Source organism: Saccostrea echinata, unplaced genomic scaffold, assembly GCF_033153115.1.
Source record: "Saccostrea echinata isolate AGI-Se365-2 ecotype Australia unplaced genomic scaffold, CSIRO_AGI_Sech_v1 ptg000030l, whole genome shotgun sequence".
In the NCBI taxonomy this organism is placed as follows: Eukaryota; Metazoa; Mollusca; class Bivalvia; order Ostreida; family Ostreidae; genus Saccostrea; species Saccostrea echinata.
The window spans coordinates 3,064,016-3,086,218 of NW_026889779.1; the positions used below are offsets into that span (position 1 = coordinate 3,064,016).

Consider the following 22,203-nt stretch of genomic DNA (forward strand, 5'->3'; position numbering starts at 1 on the left):
AGCTTAGAGATAATTAAACAAACAAGAGTATCTACGGAAGACCATAAGTGACTTGATGTGGCATCTGATCGGCGTTTTCGTAACGCTTAACATTTTCTGTCCATCATCGCCCACAGAAATCTGAAATCTGTGTCGTTTGATCTCAAAGGAGACATTATTTTGACTCAGGTCTAGTCAACAGAAAAAATGTTCCTAGGTTGTATGGCGACGACAATATATAACTGTTTTGTTTTACAGGTCCAATCAACGGGAGAAATGTTCCTAGGTTGTGTGACAACGACAAAATGGTGTTCGACGAATGGCCCTGGATTGGTAATAGAAAATTTACTAATAAAAATTTTATCTATACATAAATCATTTGTGTCTCTGCTGTGTACGTCTGAAATTTGATTAATTTGAAAGTAAATTCTACACTTTTCAGTCAACTACGAAGAAATAAACTCTGTGGGAGACTATTGTAAACTATAGCTTTTAGAAAAAATAAAAAACAAATCTATATCACAGAGAGTTTTTTTAAATATAATATTAGCAAAATGAAGCACCAAATTACCTTTTTTTCTATAAATCCATCAAATGTATATAAAGTACTTATCCTTTCTTAGATTTTTATCTTACTTTTACTTTTCTAACCTAGCCACTTGGAAACCATCGGCGTACACTTGTCCTATTTCTGGTGGGTTTTCACTGAGGGTCATAAGTGGGCTTACAATGAAGGTTAGCCTAACCTTTTTAATGAATATTAATTACATCATTATTCTATTATTGATTTATTATTATATTAATCAACAGTGAAACCTGTCTAATCCGACATACACTGGAACACAAATTGTGTGATGTCGGATTGTACAGTTAAATACGGAGGTGACGAACGGTATTTTTATTCATGAATGAATAACTATCGAACGACAAGTATCCTCGGGGACAGACTGTCCACCAGTAGAGATACATGTTCGATGGTTAAAATTTAAACGGAGATAACGAAAGTATTCTATAGCTGTACTACTCATGAATGAATAAGTATCGAATGATAAGTATCCTCGGGGACAGACAGTGTAAAGAACATGGAAAAGAGCAAAGTGGAAATGGAAATAAGGGTCAGAATTCACAGGCGTCGGATAACAAAGTTTCTACTGTCTCGCTATTTAATTAAGAGCATTATCAGGCAGGTGCTAAATTTTAACAAACTGAATATGATATTTTTAATTGCGCTAACACACGGCTGATAACCTTGGTAATTTCAGATGTGATAATTATGAAATCCTTTACCCGTCGGAGAATTTCGCCAAATACAAGATTTACGTATATAACATCTGTATTAACACCACGTTCCTTCAAAATTTCATCTCTAAAAGTACATCTTGTAACTAAATTTTGTTAATTATGCTTGATAATTGTTCTTTTAATATTCAGGATACATGCGAAAATGAATGGAGGAACTCTTCTGTTGAAGTAGAGTGTAGCAAGGGTGGTGGTATAGTCTTTATTGCGCCAGTGAAGAGTGAATGCAATCCATTTTCAAAGACCAGTTCTGGTGTGTATTTCTGTAAAATGTCGTCGTAGTTGGTTGTTGCCTTTAACACAAGTTGTTTTGGTACATGTATTTGTTTTGAACACAAGATGCAGTCTGTGTTAACAGTCTGTTATTTGTTGTGAACAGCAGAAGTTTAGAAGTACAGAATGTTCTCTTGGGAGACATTTTCAAACATCTAAGTAAAAAATCAGTACTGAAATATTTCTGCTTCTTTCTCTATCTCTCTCTCCAGCTTTTTAAATTAAAATTTATCAAGAAGTTTGATTTTTCAACATTTTATACAAGCACTCCTCATGAAAAAGTCCTGGCTTTTTGACATCACAGACAACTGCTTCTGTTATGAAAATTGAACTCGGAAATTTTCAGATCATGTAATTGGTCATCTACATGTACATACATGTAATTACTTTATTAAAAATTGTTCCGATTCTACACACAAGTAGTCTGAAGTTGATATTATAAAGATGTCTTCATAGTCAAATTGACAATACCTACATAGTCTTTGAAAATCAGGTCAACACAATATATATATATATATATATATATATATATATATATATATATATATATATATATATATATATATATATATATATATATATATATATATATATATATATTCTACTGTCACATGCATAAATTATGATGTTTTTGCCTCCCAACTGATTTGGTACGCAAGAGCACTAAGCATGTTCTGCATAAACCTTTAAACAAGAAAGGCTACTGACAAACATACTGATGTTAAAAGGCTTTCTACAGCCTCGTTGAAAGTCATCATATTGCAAATTCTTTGGTCGTTATATATTGTTTTACGTCCCTTTCGAGAATTTTCACTCATAGAGAGACGTATACCGGTGAAGGGCTTCAAATATAGACCTTTACTCGGCACTCAGGGTCATTGAGCAATGGGATTGTCATAACGAATTAAATTCGTTATAACGAATTCGACAATTCGTTATATCGAATTTAAAAATATTTTTTGATAGGTCTTAAATGGGCTTCCGTATTAGAATGGTATCTGTACACTGAGTTTAAAATCTAGCAGGGATTATATTTTTGGCGGAACAGCAGCGTTGTAAAATATATCAAGTTTACTACAGAATTATGAATTAAGTTCACATCTTAAACAAAGTCTTAAAGGATTTTCTTAACTGAATGAAATTTATAATTAAGGTGTTCAGTTTTAGAATGTATTTTTAAAAAATAAGATTTTCTAAACAAGGTAAGCATTCAATCTTTAAGCAATTTTGAGTGAAAAAAATCAGTCAAACTGTTTATCTGTCTTATTTAATGGTCAATATTAATATTATATTATTTTTTTTGTATCGGTATGTGAAGTCTTCAGCATATTTGAAAATGAGAAACATTTAGATTATGAGAAGTATTAAAAATTAACGAAAAAGAATTCCTTAGAAATTTAAGAAAATTAGAAGAAATTGGGATCAGTCAATGTTTTTTAATTAAATTATTTATTTCAATTTAGTAGGGTTACCTGATAGACCTTATGTGGTATAATCTTTTTAGGCAAAATAATGAACTTATAATATTTGAAATAAAAGTGGACATATCAAGATTGGGAACAGTAATTTTTAATCCTAATGTCTGATCTAGCTACTAAAAAGACAATCAATTTTAAATGAAATGATACATTGCTTGGTGATATTGTCTTACTGATTGTTTAAAAATTACGAATTTTTAAATACACTAAATATAAGAAAGATACATCCTTGAAAAAGTTATACACACATACCAAAGCGTTCAAAACAAAAAAGCTCTTATTTTATTGAAAATCTTTTAAAGGAAAAATTGAAAGAAAGAATACTCTTTGACAAAGCGTTCATTGTGTTTCAGTCTTTAAATTTATATCTAAAAACAAGTATGTTAATTTGGTTTCAGTAACGACTCTACATTGTTGGGCTGGTTGGAAGCAGAGGAATTTTACATACATGATAGTATCAGCCCAAAAAGAAGCTGATTACCACAACGAACCACAATTCTGCATTGTAAGTAATTTTCTGGCAGAAACTGTCTAGTCTATAGTTTTCTTAAACTTTTATTGTTATTATTTTATATAAAACATGGAATTACTATACGCTTATAAATCACAATACGTTTTCTCACATGCCATAAAATATATTTTGAAAAAGAAAACATCTCCCTCTCTCTCTCTCTCATATATATATATATATATATATATATATATATATATATATATATATATATATATATATATATATATATATATATATATATATATATATATATATATATATATATATATATATATATTATGTGTCTTCTTTACAGCGCTTTCCCAATACTCTTTCTGAGAATTTTGAGGCATTCGTGTATGTCAGTGTTATATGCCCTACAGACAGGGATGGGCTTGCACCACCTGGTATCAACTATTTTAAGCTTAAAATGAGGAAAATAAGTAAGTCCTGATATTGTATTTTTTGAATGAGATAAAATACACGATCATCGAATTTAGCTTCATAAATAAAGATGCATTTTTGTAGGAAACTACGTAATAGAATTGATCATCCGTATGTCAGTGATACTAATGGAAATCAATGGCAAAATGTAGGAAACATACACTTTCTTACAATAATATTTCAGTAAAATATGATTTCAGAGTAAACAACATATGACAAATATGGCTACTCGATAACATTATCACCTTAATTGCAACCAAGTTTACTTGCTTAAATAGACTGCATGTTGTATATGTCGCATTTTGACATCATCAAGTTTATACTTAAGATTTTACTTTTTTCTATGTTTCAGCAATTTTACAATTATTTATGATTGCATGTCATAAACATAACTTTGTATGTTTAATATAAAAATGCCAGGCATAATTGTATTACATGAAATGTATGGAGATAACGAACAGTATTCAAGCTCAAAAGTCCATTAAACAATACAAATTTTGGAACAGAGCAAACACGGACCTCTAAAACATTAGAGGTGGGATCAGAAAAACGCTTCAGAAAAATAACTTGAACAGAAACATGCCATCATAATGATGACATATTTAACATTTAGACAACGCAGTATGTCAAGATGACAACGAAGTAGAATGCAGCAAGTTAAAAGATTCCGGAATGTGTGACCATCCTAAAACAGGATTTTATCGACATTGTCTAAAGACCTGTGGAGAATGTGGTAAGAAAATTAAAATATGAAGAAATAGATTATCTTTGGGGTTTTCAATAATCTCTGCTTGGCACAAATTGTTCTCTTTTGATCTAATGATTGTTACATTCTGATGAAATGTATTTTTATAATGAAAAAGTTTTTAAAAAATCAATTTATTATAGGCTTTTTCAAAGACATAAATAACATTTATGTCACTAAAGACATAAATAACATTTATGTCACTGGTTTTATTATATACCCTGTACCCTCTTCTGGACAAAGAAAAGGTTAAAAAGTCATAAAAAAGAAGTAGAAAGCAAAATTAAATAGCACTACATTTAAACTACCAAACCCTATACACGAGGGTTGATCCTAAAGTAATCTCACAACTACTATAAAAACTTTAATGGTCAAATGTTATCAACAAAATTTGACATACTTATATCCTTATTTATTTGGATTTGTGTCTTAAAATTTCATTTGATGATATAAAATACCCTTAAAATATTAAGATAAACTCAGCATTAGGTTTTGTCTGCCGACATCGATATAACGTTACTTTTCGACACTCATTTCAGTTCATCCTCATATCTTTTAAACCTTTCGTGTGCTTCTATTTAATAATCTTTAGTGTCATTTTGCTATAAACCGTCTAGATTCGATTTTTGGCATTACAATTCTTTAAACCTTGTCCAAATATTATTTCTAAATTTATTCCTTTTTGTGGAAATCTTATGTCCCATTTGATTCAAAATAAATGTCGTAGAGAAACGTCATTATATAACGACGTCAGTACATTTTTGCCGTTTTGCTATAATTGGTGTTAAGTTCTGGGAGAAGTAATTCTGAAGAAGATTGAGTCACCCGGTTCTTATCTATTAATAGGAACCTAGGATAGAATCACACTGCAAGTAGTACCTTACCCAGTCCCTGTCTGTAGATGAGAGAAAAAGTTTAGTACTGTGTGATTTCCCCTTATGCAGAGCAGTCTAAATAATCATTTCAATTATTAACTCGGAGTAAAAGGAAAACCTAGCCTTATATCCCATGTAAGAACCTGATCATATATATAATATCAGAAGTATCTTTAAAAATCTTCTGCGCAAGAATAGCAAAGCGATGATTAGTCATATTATTAAAGAACATCCTCAGGTAGTGTAGATTCAAAATTGTTCAAATTTAGGGTGGGTAGGGTGGGGCCATAATGAGCGAGCAGAGTTTTTAAATAGGAATACATAAGGGGGGGATCTCTAAAATTCTTGTGCTCAAGAATATTAAACCCATGAGTAGTAATATTGATATGGAAGCATCCTGAGGTATTGTAAATTTAAGTTTGTCCCCACCCGAAAAATTTTCAATACTGAACCAACTTCTGCTTTTTCCTAGCCAATGTGCGCAGGTGAGTGATGTGGCTGATGGGCCTCTTGTTATATTATAAATAAGTGGCCACGATAAAGAAATCGCGCCCACAAATTAAAATTTGTGATCACGAAATAAAATTCATTGTCACAGAATAGATAGTGGCAACGAATTACCAAGGTATATAAGTATATATTTTGTATGTAAAGTAAATATTGAACGGATTAAAAACTGTCTTTCCAACTGTGCACGTGTTTTACCGGGGTACCTTTAAACTTCAAAAAGAAAAGAAAGAAAACAAACGGAAAGAAAAGAAACAAAAAGAAAAAACGGAAAGAAAAGAAACAAAAGAAAAAAACCCGGAAAGAATAGAAACAAAAAGAATAAAACGGAAAGAAAAGAAACAGAAAGAAAAGAAGAGACGGAAAGAAAATACAAGAATACAGAAAGAACTGAAAAGAAACGAAAAGAAAATAAAAACGAAAGAACAAAAGATATATACTTAAGTACCTAATTTAAGGTGGAACATAATATAATATCGATTTTTATATGCCATTTTAAACTAGTTAAAATGCATGCATGATTTTGTCTACATCGGAAGCAAATAAGTAGTAGAGATGGACTAATTTCGTACGATGATTACTATTTAATACAAGCAGTTGTATAATGGGGGGGGGGGGGGTATGGTAATTGTAATTACGCTAAGCGTATATGATCTTTGACGGAAATTGATTTTTCTGCAAGTCAGCATAGATTTGATTCAGGGCATTTCTGAATGTGCTAAATCACAGGCCCTTAGATCGCTTTAAAAAAATTAAGGTGTTATAAAAAGTAAAGGTATGGAACTCCTTTCATAGGGTACCCACATTCGCCAATAAAATACTTTTAAATCAAATGATCTAGAACTCTACTTTCTATTCATAACTATTCACATATAAACAATCTACGTTACTACAAAAGTCCTTTCCGAAATTCCGTATACTTCCCGAGATATGCTGAAATCATATTCCAAAATTGGCCTTATTTTTTTACTCGACATTAGCTTGGGCCTCTGAATAGTTACACTAATTGTAAAGCGGGAACGACGGGACGAATTCTTCCCGGAATTTATTCTATACTCTCTGAATATTTGTTTTTTAGCACTCAGTTTCTACAAAATTTTATCTGATTTGATCATATGGTCTTATTAAGTTACCAACAACATTTCAGCGGTATAATTTTTAAAAAATCAAAAGGTATATTATGCATTCCGGGAAATTTTCGTTCAATCATAGTTCTTTTTACATTTATAAACAACATGGCCGTGAAGTTGTTGGAAGCAAACGTTTTCTAATTTTTTTTTCGCGTAAGGAATTATTACTGACTTAACCTTACGATCTGGAGTAAAAAATCAACTTTAAAATGTTGAAAGATTGTGCAAGTACTATGCAGCTGTTCGCTGCAGTTCAAACACCGTCTGTATACATGTGGATAACCAGGGCCCAAGCTAATGTCGAGTAAAAAAAAGTAGGTCAATTTTGGAATTGATTTCACCATATCTCGGGAAGTACATGGAATTTCGGAGTGAACTTTGGTAGTAATGTAGAGTGATTATATATGAATAGATATGAATAGAAAGTAAAATTCTGGAGCATTCGATTTAAAAGTATTTTATTAGCGAAAGTGGGTACCCTATGAAAGGAGTTCCATACCTTTATCTTTTTTATACACCCCGATTTTTTAAAGTCGGATTTAAGCGATCCAAAGGCCTGTGTGCTAAATTTAACTCGATATCAACAAGACATTTCGTGATGTATTTGATTTAGCGGAATCCGCATTCCAACAAAGACGCTAAATAGAAAAGCGGATAAAAGATGGGTGATACAACCCCCCCCCCCCCCCCAATGTTGTAGGTTTTACCATGGGAAACCACAAATATGTATCCGATCGAAAAATGGGAAGTATACAATGACCCATGCGTGTAATAAAGATTCTGTGAACGTCTTTTAAAATCTTTTTCTCAGGAACAGCAAAAGCAATGATTAGTAATATTTATATGAAGCATCTGCAGATCTATAGTGTAGATTGAAATTTGTTCAAACATGACCCCCGGAAGCAGCGCGGGGCCACAATGCGCAATGGGCAATCAAAGTTTTTCGTAGGAATACATAGGAAAAAATCATTAAAAGTATTCTTCTCAAGAACAGCAAATCCATGATTAGTCATATTTATACAGCTGCATCCTCATGTAGCTTAGATTGAAGTTTGTTCAAATAATTACCCCTGGGATAGGGTGGGGCCATAATATTTGATCAAAGTTTTGCATAAGAATATGTTGGAAAAAGAATCTGCTGATGAAGAACAAAAGGGCCATAGATACTCAGGTCAGCGTTGTGGCCCATGGGCCTCTTGTTTTGTATTCTTAGTTTTTTTCTTTGTTTTGCTTTGTTTGATACTGCCCAGGAGCAAATTGATATTTCAAAAATTTAGTGAATTTTTAGCATGTGACCAACTAAGCCTAACTTAACCTTGAACCCAGAAATCATGAATCTTTCTCCAGATACTATCTGCTCGTTTTCACCATGGAAACTGTTTACCTGCCGAACATGTCCTAGAGATAAAACATTGTCAAACAAATAAAGAATGACCAATTGGAGTCAATATCTTATTGTTTTAAGAGGTTATTATAATTATGAAAACCGTTCACTTGAAAGATATGTATGATTTTATATAAAGATTTTTGAAAATTGCCTTTTTGAGGATTTTTAGTTTCCTCTTCAGCCCATAAAGAAGGAGAGAGGGGGGGGGGGGCTAAATTTTCAATTTCTGTTCCATTTTCACCCATAGATGTTATGTATTTATACTGGTTGAAATTAGCCATTTCAGGAAAGAATTAAGCTAAATATTAATGACCTTCGTTCTACACTATAACAGACAGAAATTGATAGCATTTGGTAACCTGAGTAAATCTTTCGAACTATTTGAACTTGAAAATTCTTTTAGGTTACTTCATTAGGTTTAATTTAAAAGGTTAAATAACATGATCCTTGATATTTTTGTTTACTTCTCTGTTGAAACTATTACAGAATATTTACTAAGAACCTAATTAAAAAAGTCCTACAGTAAGATTTATTTGTTCGGTAAATTTATAAACCGTGCACTATTTCAATCTGACAACCATTCGACAGTTACAAAATGTAAGAACACTCTTTTTTATTTTTAGATGAAAATTCAGCTTCACGGAAGACGTGTTCATTCAGTTCAAAATTGTATGGAAAATGGAGGCTAATTGAGCGAAACCGATTTGAGAAAGTTGTCATAAACTCCTCTCATGTCGATTTTTCTGAGATGGGGGCGTTCCAGTGTTATCAAAGGACCCCAGACGAGCACCAGTATACGGTCACCACAGCTTATAATAACGGATGGTACCAGAGAGAGAGAGAGGGGGGGGTTGCTGTTGTGCATACCACAGATATTCTACTTAAACATACATGAAAATAAGAAGGAATGACAGCTCATTTCATAAATTATTTAAGTAAAAAGAAAACAAGTAGGTATTTATTGCCTATTTTAACGATCAGAAATGAAACACAACAGAGAGAACAAATACAGATACATCATGTAAATATGAAATAATGTTAAATAGAAAACTTTTAAAGTGAACAATCAAATTCAAAAATATAAAACTAATGAAATTTGAATGAATCTAGGTTACTGTGAAGTAAAAAAAATCAAACTGGTTCAACCCTAACAGAAAGAACTGCGAACGATAGCATTGTTCTGCAACCTACCCCCAAGTAAACACATTTAAATGAATTTTCATATTTGTATAGATATTTATATGAATTTTCACAAAACATAATTTATTTGGGAAAACAAAGCGCGATAACTCTAAATTTTTGTAAAATTTGTGTTTATCAACGGAAAACAAAAAAAAAATTGAAACAAATATTCCTTTTTACTGGTATTATGTATTGTTAGTTAACAAATTCATAAGTTTTTTTTTCTTTCACTGGGATTTGTTTACAGACAAAAACAGCGAAAATGTCCATTTTCTTACAAATTTAAAAAATATTACAACTTTAAAAAAACTGTACTTTATCAGTCTTATATATTCAATTTACAGGACTTAATCATACGGAAACAATTAGGGTTATTTATCCACGCCCGTGAATATTTTTAAAATCTGTTGATGTTTTAAAACCTGATTTGAAAGGATAACATTGCCTGTTATAAAAAGATTAATTAGTAATTTAGAGCAATTCACTATATGACACTGGTATTGATACTATTAATCAATTACTTAATTAATCAAATTCTTCTTTGCATTCAAAACGTTTGAATGGCCATATTTTCGTTAATATTGAATTAAATGGGTCTTAAATTTATTCCGGAATTGAAAGGTAGGGTGCATAGTTCTTTGCTATAGTTAACTATACTATAGTTTACTATAGTAAGCTATAGTAAATACTTTGATTTACTATCAACTTTTACTCTAGAACATTTTTTGAGATTTTGAAGCTGAAAATATCTTAAATTCAATACCAATAATGTAAAATTTAGAAATAAAATGTGAATATACAAGTAATATTTCCATTTAAAAAAATTAAAGTCAATGTGCATGACTTTAAATATAACATTCTCAAGTAGATAGTAAATATACTTTAATTTACTATAGTTCAAACTTTGAAACTATAGTTAACTATAGTAAATTATAGTTAACTAAAGTATATTTTTGTTAGGAAAGAACAGAAAACTTTTAAACAATATTTTTGAACGAAGGCCTGCTTAAACCTAGGTTGAAAGTTTAAAGTTACCGCACATTTTTTACCCAGTGGCATCTTAAGGTGAATAGTTAGCCAGATGTGGCCATAAAGAGAGAATAGAAGATAGGGTAGGGCCACAACGGGGGATCAAAGTTTTACATAGGAATATGTAGAGAAAAAATCTTTAAAAATCTATTCAAGAACAGCAATGATTTGTCATACTGATAGGGAAGTATTTTCAAGTAGTGTATATTCAAGTTTGTTCAAACACCTGGGGGTAGGGTGGGGTCACCACAGGGAATCAAAGTTTTACATAGGAATATATAATAGAAAAAAAAGCTGCTGATGAAGAACATGAGAGATCTATTTTCCACAGGTAAGCGTTGTGGCCCATGGACCATTTGTTTGATTTAGTTACCTTTTCATCAATAAAGAAATATCATTTTAGTCATTCAAAGTGTATTAATCTAACAGAGTTTAAGTTGAATACGATATATTTTATGTTTATGAAAAAAAAAACTGTTTTAATGATTGCCAAGAAGGAAAAATGTTCAAGTTTCCTAATTTCATAGCAATATTCAACGTTATGTGAAGCTTCTTGCACCGAGAAAGAGATACAAGAAGCTTCAGAAATGAAATGAATATCCGTGTAGTTGGTAATACCTTTAATAGTATTTTCTGCTGTTGCTAATTTTTTGCGGATAGGACAAATCCGCAAAAATTACAGTTGCAGAAATATTCTTGAAATAATGAAGATATTCTGTAAACGCATCAGTTTTTATTCACATCGCTGTAATTGGTTCGTACGTCAAGGTAGTCTTTCGCTTGAACCTGTATATTTATAACTGATAACTGCAGAATAATATTTTATGCTGACATGTACCTGGATATGCAATAAATGTTATTTGAAAACAATTCATAAGAACTGACAGACAGAAGAGCAGCAGAGCTTATCAGTTCGGAATCACTCTTCACACGGTCATGTCATATTCTTAAAATATGGAAAACATTGCTAAAAGCGTTTGTATAATGGGACTCTGAAAATGTTCAAAAATGACTTCCAAGACATAATTTAAAGCAACCAAATTTTGTCTAATATGAGCATATGGTATCAACTATTTTTATCATAGCAAGTCTGAAAAACTTGACTAAGTAATCACATTTTAATAAAAAGAAATACAGTGAATAATGTAGCATATATTGAAAGCAAATGCCACATTCATGAAATGGGGAAATAAGTTTTTGTTCATATTCTATATGGTTCTTGGTTCTTTAAAAATCATTACTGAATAATTTAAATTTTACATCATTGTTTATTAATTTATCTAATGTATATTATGTCCATCAGTAAATTCTAAGTACTTTTGTATATTTTATGCTGCTGTAACCTACTTCAACTTATTGAATATCATGTCTGTAACTATTTTTATTAAAATACCGACTTAAAGGTGCAAAGAAAACTCTGAACTTTAATTCAGATTTATGACATGGTTCTGATCAAATTAGCAGTATGTTATTCTGTTCTCCTAAAAGAACATCTAATGAACATCTAATTGTCTGGTTACATGACCAAGAGGAGACATTGGTTGTTTTTTTAATATATATATATATATATATATATATATATATATATATATATATATATATATATATATATATATAATCAATGTCATCTATTCAGGGTCAAGGAAGGATGACCAAAGGTATGATTGGCGAAGGAGAAATATCTATTTTTTTTTTTTTTTTTTTTAAACTCATTAATAGCTCTCCTGAGCCGAAGTCTGTAAACTTTTCACGTTTTCGACTTCTTCCCAAGAACCACTGGCCCAATTTCAACCAAACTTGCCACAAAGCAATCTTGGGTGAAGGGGATTTAAGTTTGGTCACAGGAAGTACCACGCCTTCTTTCAAGGGGAGATAATTAAGAATTCGTGAAAATTTGGTAGCTCTTTTAAAAATCTTCTTCTCAAGAACCACTGCGCAAGAAAAAGATGAAACTTAAGCTTAATTACATACTCTAGATTCAAGTTTGTTCATATCATAACCCTGGGAGGTATTGCAGGCCACAAGAGGGGGTCGAAGTTTTGCATAGGAATACACATGTATTGGAAATGTCTTTAAAAATCTTCTTCTTGAGAACAGCAAAGCCATGATTAGTCATATTTATATGCAAGCATTCTTATGTAGTATTGATTCAAGTTTATTCCAATCATGACCCCTGGGGGTAGGGCAGGGCCACAGCAGGGGGGGTCAAAGTTTACCGTAGGAACATAGAGGAAATATCTTCTCAAGAATAGCTAGGCCATTGTTAGTCATATTAATATAGAAGAATCCTCAGGTGGTGTAGATTCAAGTTTGTTAAAATCGTGACCCTAAGGGTTGGGCGCAGACACAACAGGGGGTCAAAGTTTTACTTAGGAACTAGATGAAATCCCGCGCAAGCGCGGGGAATTAAATTTATACCACTACCGAAAGAAAAGTTCCAATGATATATATTGTAGTTTCTACTGACAACCTACAGGTTTATAGCAGGAAGAAGTACCTTGTTCAAAATCCCGGATGAAGTAGATGTACGCCCCCCTTTTTGTAAAAAAAAACTTGAAAAATAACTATTTCATTAATTGACGTTTATTGTGAAACCTGTTATACTATGTTATAGTTATGGATATTGCACTTCAGGTGCTTTTATTTCATTTCCGTCAAGGAAAAAAGCAGTGAATATGCACATTTTATTAATAAATTGATTTTTTTTTCGGGGGTTGGGGGGTTGGGTTGGGTTAGCTTTTAATGTCCTATGAATAGGCCGAGTATTTGATACAAAAGACTGTATTCAGAAAAAAAGAACTGAAATGTATTGACTAAAGCACAAAAATTTACAGCTTTAATTGTATTTGAACAATACCTTATTCATTAATTTTCTCTTTTCATGTAAGCAAGTTTATTACGAAGTAAACTTGTACTTCGGGTTCGTTGCCACTATGCTCTCGGTGATGATTTTACCGATAAATTTATTAGGAAAACCTACTACACATATGTAATAGTCTTTCGATATATAAATTAGGGATGTCAAAATATTTATTTTCCTTAGTCGATTATTCGATTCCATTATTCGAACGATAGTCGATTATTCGGAACATTTTCTGAAAATAAAATATTATTTCAAACTTCACTGGTACATGACATATTTATAACTCAAAAACCCTTTTACTTAAATAGGCTCAAAAAGTAACATAAGAATTAATGCAACGTAACGTTTGATAGCATGGTTATATGAAGTAAATTAAATCTAATTCTCCAAAATTTATGATTTCCCCATCAATCGAATTCATAAATTGGTCTGTACATGCAGAGTGAGCATGCGAAAATTGCTAGCCGATATTTTTTTTTAAAGATTATTATGAAATAAATTGGGGGGGGGGGGGGTGAGGTAATTTCACACTATCCAAACGCTAGGTGGTTGTTAAATTGTTTAACAGTAAGTAACTGCTTATTCATTAATTGATTGCTCTGGCTATCAGAATGTCCTTAATTAAAAACACGCAGGTGAGTTAAGGCCCGGTATAGGCATTTCTTTGCAAATAATCTAATTAAAATGCTTAAGGACTATATCTATTACACAGAGAACGTTAAAACTATTATTATAAATATATTCAAAACTTATAGTGTTATCAATGATTTACCATTATTTCAATGACCATTCACACAAAAGCTTTTTTTATGTTCATGCAGTATAATCGCCTGGGTTTTTTTTTAACAACGGGCTCGATGCTATATGATCTTCTAGAAGCTTCCTTCAATATTAAGATCGGTGAATGACGAAAATAATTTGCACATTTCCCTTTTTAATCGGGTATCACGACTTATTTCTTTCATATCATTTAAATCAAATTTTGATTGAATAATTCAGTGGTGACGTTTTATGAAATAAATAAAAGATTGCTTGTTGTCAGTGTCATTAAAAATTGCCAGTAACTTAGATCCGCCAACCGGAAACGCCACCGTACTCATGTTTTTGCTATTTCATGGCTTTTTATAGAAAATGAGGGTAGACTTTTAATTTAATGTACGATACTAACTATGCGAGTGAAATCTAAATATAGTTTACGGACATCATCTTGTATCTATTGTATACTTAGAGGAGTTAGTAAGAATTCTGGTGCACCCGTTTCGGAGTTTATTTGCAAAATTTATTAATTTATAAGTATAGATATATAAGTGTAATGGACAAGGTGCATTTGTGTAAAACGTATTGAAGACATGGTATTCAAAAGCTCGGAGAAGACGTTAGCTGTTAAATCAGCAATAAAGTTAAGGGTAAGAGCAGAATGAAAGTATAAAAGTTATAAGCACAAGTGGCAAGTATCCTAGGGAATTGATGTTAAGTTCTGGGTGTTGTAAATCTGAAGAAGATTGAGTCTTCCGGTTCTTATCTATCAATAGGGACCTAGGGAGAAACACGGTGCAAGTAGTACATTACACAGACTATGTCTCTAGTTAAGAGAAAAATTTTAATACTGTGTGATTTACCCTCAGGCAGAGCAGTCTTATTAAACATTCCAATCATTAACTCAGACAGAGTGAAAGGAAAACCTATATATCCTTTGTAAGAACCTGATCATACATAGGAAATATCCTTTAGTAAATAATCTTCTTCTCTAGAGCAACTAAGCCATTAATAGTCACATTTTTACAGAAGCAACCAACCTTAGGTATTGTAGAATAAGTTTGTTCAAATTATGACCCCCAGGAGTTGGGGCACAACAGGGGGTCAAAGTTTTAGTAAAGGAATCATCTTGAAAGAAATCTTCTGCTCAAGAACAGCAAAGCCATATTATAGAAGCATTCTGAGCTAGTGTAGATTCAAATTTGTTCAAATTTAGGGTGCGTAGGGTGGGGCCACAATGAGCGATCAGAGTTTAACATAGGAATACATAAGGGGAAACTCTTTAAAATTGTTTTGCTCAAGAACAGCACAGCCATGATTAGTAATATTGATAAGGAAGCATCTTGAGGTAGGGTAAGTTTAACCCCCCCCCCTTCGTTTTCCCGTAAACTTTTCAATTTTCTGCTTTTTTCCTAACCAATGTGCTCAGGTGAGCGATGTGACCCATGGGCCTCTTGTTTAAATTTTGCTGAATATTTTCTTTTTCATACTTCCATGACATACATGACATGAAAAAATCACAAATTTTAAGACAAATATAACATTACATTGTTCTGCTTACAGCTCCAATAGGTACTCATGCATCGAATTAGAAAGACTTGGCAACAATATTCTTCGATACAGAATTGGTAAGTCAGTTATGTTAACAAAATGTGTCAAAGAAAATGTGCCTAGGCTGAAGGACGATTATTTAAGCTTTATACCGTAAACCAATTTTACTTCACGGCTACTCTGTTTCGCGATTTTATCTTACGAGAAAATATGCAAAGATTTTCTTTCGCGCTTTTTTCATTTTCAGGTTATCTTTCTAACAAAAAAGTGTTTAAAACTCTCAAAGTCTCTCTTCCTTCTGAAATTCGATACGTTTCACGCAAAGGAAATTAGTTTACAGTAATAATATCTCTAAAACTATCATATAATTGATAAATAATTACATTTGGTATTTTTTTTAGGTCCTAGTGTTCGAGAGAACCAACCATACGAGTCTCTGTGTCAGTTTAGGGACGACGAATACCCCCTACTGGATACTTACCGCAGTAGTGCTAGGAAAACACTTATATGTAGGTCTGCAGGTCAACAATATAACGAATATAATAGTGTTATTATTTGGATGTACTATGCCGAAATAGTAGTCAGGGTTTGACACATGGTGCACGAGCCGGAGGCGAGTGCACTATGTGTCAAACCCTGACTACTATTTCGGCATAGTACATCCAAATAATAACACTATTATAATTATTATGCTGACTGTTGTTTGTATACGACAATTTAATTAAATTCTCAATCCCAAACCTGTTTGCAGACGTTAAATCTAAATGAAAATTTTCTTGAACATTCTTTAATCAAGCGTTATATCAAAAAGCGTTTTATTGACTCCGAAGAACCAGTTCATGTTACGTTGCAATTTTGGTTACTGATAAATTCGATTATTTGTTAGAGAATTTTTCTTTAAGATCCTTATCAATAATATCAGTCTTTTAGAAATTATATTCATTTATTTCTTGTTTTGTGACAAATGTATAAAAACTACGTTTTTATACTTGAAAATACATTCCGTAAAGTAGCGGTGTTTGTGGCGTAATCGGTAACGCGTTGGACTGACGTTCTCCAGATCGTGAGTTCGATCCCCAGCGTGGGTGCTAATTACATTTTCTCTAGAAAAGACAGCCGTGCACTATTTCGGCATAGTATGCTTACGCTATATAAATCCTTAGAACACTATGCGAAAATAGTTGGGTATTGATTATATAGAGACAAACTGACAGGAAGCATAATAAATATATCTAGATTACGATTGTCTATATTACGAAACGAAATAACAGCACATAATAGAAAACACTTCAATGTGAATTTACACTACTTTAATTCCAGTAATCCAATAGTTCAACAAAGTTTTATTACATTTTTTAATATTTTTAATAGTCAAGTGCTGCCCCCTTTTTTCTGAGCATAGTATTTTGCTATAGTAAATACGTATTTAGATATTTTTTGGGAGGTCCCCCCTCAATTTTGAAACCGTTGCTACGGTCCGGATTTATACAAGTGACAAGAATCCAGGAGACTGTATAACAAACAAAAAAGTTTGTCGCGCCATGTGCGCGCAAATGGTTACATTTGTCTGTGTGCACAAATGGTTACATTTGTCGCATGCCTCGGATGGAACTAACTGTATTCAGAAGCAGTCAATCAAACAAACTTTTTTAAGAATAGCTAGTAATAAACAACACATCTCTGATTTCATCGTGATTAAGATACAAGTTGATTTCAAAGCACAAAACATTTTCTTATATTTATCCGATTTTTAGGCGTGTAAGCTAACATGAAACGCAAAAAACAGAGCAAATTTGTAGAGTCGAGAAGGGGGATATATGCATCTACCATGTATGCAGCGACTCACATGCGTACAATATTTAGAATTAATTTAAATTTTATACAGAAATATTGTATAGGCTTCAGTGAGAGAGTGCTCCCAAAACGTCACGTCTCTGTAAGATATTGATACATACGTGTACTCAATTGATTTGTGCCACCTGATAAATCCTAGATCCTCCACTAGACACATGTGTTAATGTGTAATTACTGGTTGATTTCACTGCCTGAGTGTTCTTAAATTTTGTATTTGTAGATGATGATGGTTTACTGTTTGGATCATACTGTGGGTTTGAAGGACGGTTTATGTTTAATGGTACCTATGGTGGACGGCAGTGTTTAGGAATGATCTCAGATGTAGATCCCAAAACATGTAACACAGTGACCACTCTAACAGTCCACGGCAAAGATTGTCAGGGAATCAATGAAGCCAAACGTAAGGGAGTAGTTTATCTTTCTGAAACATGAAAGAATGTACAGATCTCTTTCCCTAATTACATGTATATACAGTACGAAATAATTCTTTTTCAAAAACATAATTTGATCCACATTATCGAGAAGAATTTAAGCTTTGGCAACAAATGACCAGCTGCTGAAATTTAAAATTCTATCACTTTTCTTGCTTAAATTTAAGATTTTTAACGAGTAAAAGATATTAAGTGAATTATCGTATGACCGAACGATAGACGAGTACTCAAGTACTTGGTGACAAACTTAGTGCGTCTACTCTGCTATGTAGGAATGGTTGTGTAAAGTATTGACAAGTTTTGATGTTAGTGACTTTGGGAAAAAATATTTTCATTTTTTTCAAAGTTCTGAGGAGTTTTGGAAAATCCACATTTTATTTACTACATTTTTTGAATCCGCTGTAACACAAAACGTCTGAAGATTTATCTCACCGGTTAATTTTAATGGGGAATAAAGGTGGGGGATTGATAGAACTAACCAACAATATCCCATTGGAAAACTACTAAGTAAAACGTAATTTTCTGTTAAAAGAATGGCTCTGTATTATCCTTTGCATTATGTTCTTTTTTTCTCTCTTTCTCTGCAGAATACCAGTGTTTGCAATACATTTACAACACAAGTTCGTTGTTTGAAAAGTATCTTATAACAAAATCAAAAGATGAAGCAGAGGAATACAACTGTTGGGTAGGTTAAAAATACAAATGGACTGCTCAAATCTTGTACAAATAGATACATGTAAAGATAAAAAATAGACATAGACTTTGGTCTCAAACAAGAAATAACCGTATACATCAGTGAGGTAGCCATCCTGGTAGGACCTTGGTCGTTGTTTTCAATGAGGCAGCCTAGGCCACAATCACTTGGGGTCTGGACCCCCCCCCCCTTTCCATTTTTTTTCTTTTTAAATATGAGGTCGACACACCTTTTTCCTATTTTTGTATTCTAATATGCACTATATGTTATCAATAATGTAACTCTTTTGTCTCTATATACTGTTTTTAAATATACCGTTTTCGACTGATACATAAAAAGAGAGAAGGCTTGCAACTCTTTTCTCGTCGTCTGCCTCACCTCGCTTAAACTTCGCCTGATTATTTATCTAAAGCATAAGAACACATGGAATATGCATACATTAATAAATTTGTTACACATTCTTCTTCCTTTTCATATTTCCATTTAATTTTTATGTGCCCCTGATTTGGAAATATTTCGATTAAATCAACCGCATCTAGGGTAAATTTTGTTGATGTGCACTAGCTGGGACGGAAGTGCAATAACGGTAACTCTAACTTTACAAATGTTCTGTATTAAATAAAAATTCCAAGCTTTGTAATAAAAATATTAAGAAATTTGGTCGTCTAAGTCGTATGTTAAATGTTAATCTTCATCCATTAGAATCTGCTAGTTAGAGTTATCTTGTTATACACGTAACTTACCGTTACATATATTATGAAGAGAAAATTCGGGATTTTTTCCCTCTTTCATTTAATGTTCCGAATGACATTACACTTAATGATGACGCCCGAAAATACCGGACACTTCCGTCCCAGCTAGTGCACATCAACAAAATTTACCCTAGATGCGGTTGATTTAATCGAAATATATACAAATCGGGGGCACATAAAAATTAAATGGAAATATGAAAAGGAAGAAGAATGTATAACAAATTTATTGATGTATGCATATCCCATGTTTTCTTATGTTTTAGATAAATAATCAGGCGAAGTTTGAGCGAGGTGAGGCAGACGACGAGAAAAGAGTTGCAAGCCTTCTCTCTTTTTATGTATCAGTCGAAAACGGTATATTTAAAAACAGCATATAGAGACAAAAGAGTTACATTATTGATAATATATAGTGCATATTAGAATACAAAAATAGGAAAAAGGTGTCTCGACCTCATATTTAAAAAGAAAAAAATGGAAAGGGGGGGGGGTCCAGACCCCAAGTGCCTGTGGCCTAGGCAATCTCCGTATAAGAAATCAAGCTTTTATAATCTGGGATTATTTTGTTAGTATAGACTCTAAACTTCAAAGTCAATATATCTGACCAGTAAGCATCACATTTAACTTGGAATAATTATTTAAACACCCTTTTCATTAAGAAAGATCGGTCACACTGTCATGGATTACATTACTTGATGAGTCTAATTCTTCATAAAAACGTGCATATAAATATACATAAATCAAAAATACTATAGGGGTGCTGTGGCTCAGTAGGTGCCGTTAAGCGGACGCCTACTGAGCGACAGAACAGTCCCATCGTTCCGTTGCGCTCGGTATTTGAAGTGAAAAACATTTTTTTTTTCGATTGCCACCTTAAACCCATATTCCCATGTTGCAGCAAACGTTCACGATAAACGTAGCACGATAAAGAACTCAATGCTCTTGGGAGCGGAGCATATGTGAAAATTTTGGATCTATTCACAAGAAAAATCACGACACAATCAAATTTTTCATAACTACTTATTAGGCACAGTGCATTACTTCTGGTTGTACAAACAAATGGAGCTTGCTATGTAGGCTCTTGATAAGTGAACAGTATTATGATAGCTGAATTAATTCTTCCAAACAATCAAAGAGAGTTTTTTTTATTGGAGGGGGGATAGGGGATATAGGCAAAGCACTTCCTACATCTTAAAGCTGTATATGGCGTATTTTTGATAAATTCGTATCACCAAATTTAAAAAGATCTTTTAAGTTGCCTCATAAATATATAAAGATACAGATAAAGGACAATTTAAATAAATCGTGTTTCAAAGATATCAAAAATTTAAAACAATAACCGATTCATTTACCGACTCCATAAAAAAATAGATATTTGAATAACTCCGCCAGCGAATACAAGCGGTTCAACAAATACAGAGAGGAAGAGATGGGCAATAGAAAGAAGTAAAGAAAAAATTATGATATGCCAACAATATCATGTACATTTATATCTCTTCTTCCATCATGGTTTTAATGCTTTTCCCGCAGTCATGCGCTTGGCGGATCATATCAATACTCGTATTCAACACGATTGCAGCAAAGTTTAAAATTTAAAGTCAACTTAACTATAGTCCGAGTTAAAAATCAGTGAAAATTTTAATCATAACGTACATATATCGCAATTTCGTATTTTTTTTTCCCAGCTTAGATACGTCATGTATAACTTTAAACCAAGAGATTGCGGGGCTTCGCCCGCCCGCCCCCCACCCCCCCCCCACCCCCGGCCCCTATCAGGGCTTCGCTCTTGACCTAAACCGTCAGACTCCCTGCCTCGACTGAAATAGAACCCTAGGTCTGGCATGGGGATGCGTGAGAAAAGCAAGGCATGAATTAAGCGTTTCATAACTAGGGAAAACGTGCATTTATCTGGAATTAACCACCATACCAAATTAGAGTTGCTTTTCTTCTAATGATATAATATCCTTTTTTGGACAATAAACTATTTTTGCCTTTTTACTGACGAATTGCACGTTAAGTCATGTAAATTGTTTCATTTCGTAAAAAATATTCTCAAATTAATAAACTATATATTAACACATTCCGATGTTCATGTATTCATTAATGCTTGTGTTCCCTCCAGGCTGATAGGATGTTTGTTTACGCCTTTCCTATTTTTTTTTTATTTTTTCATCTTTATTGCATATCTTAATATATTGTTGATGTTGTAAATTTACCCCCACGAAGGAAAAGGTGCTTGTCATCAACTTATTTCAAAGTTAATCTATTGGTAAAATGACTTTTAAATTTTATAATAATAAATCCAGCTAGTTATGATTTTGTATGAAATTTTATTTTACAATCAGGGATACATTTATAATACATGTCTGGGAGAATGATATTTTAATCAAAAAATTATTTCTTTGGGAAATTCCAAGTAGCTGAAGGTTAAAGCATCAATAAATGCCACCCACTGACAAAGATGATCACGCTACGAGGCTTCAT

At 32.5% G+C, this 22,203-nt stretch overlaps 1 protein-coding gene across 1 annotated transcript in view; it reads left to right on the plus strand.

Annotated features, from left to right (window-relative positions):
- Window positions 1-235: 235 nt before the first annotated feature.
- Window positions 236-22,203, plus strand: part of LOC133196108 (uncharacterized) — a 31,198-nt gene continuing 9,230 nt past the window's right edge. Inside the window, exons 1-11 of the mRNA XM_061332047.1 lie at window positions 236-312; window positions 635-714; window positions 1,411-1,531; window positions 3,428-3,534; window positions 3,839-3,965; window positions 4,580-4,699; window positions 9,234-9,435; window positions 16,004-16,068; window positions 16,393-16,500; window positions 18,066-18,245; window positions 18,864-18,961. Coding sequence (XP_061188031.1) covers window positions 285-312; window positions 635-714; window positions 1,411-1,531; window positions 3,428-3,534; window positions 3,839-3,965; window positions 4,580-4,699; window positions 9,234-9,435; window positions 16,004-16,068; window positions 16,393-16,500; window positions 18,066-18,245; window positions 18,864-18,961 — 1,236 coding nt within the window. The 5' untranslated portion in view covers window positions 236-284. The remainder of the gene's footprint in view (window positions 313-634; window positions 715-1,410; window positions 1,532-3,427; window positions 3,535-3,838; window positions 3,966-4,579; window positions 4,700-9,233; window positions 9,436-16,003; window positions 16,069-16,392; window positions 16,501-18,065; window positions 18,246-18,863; window positions 18,962-22,203) is intronic.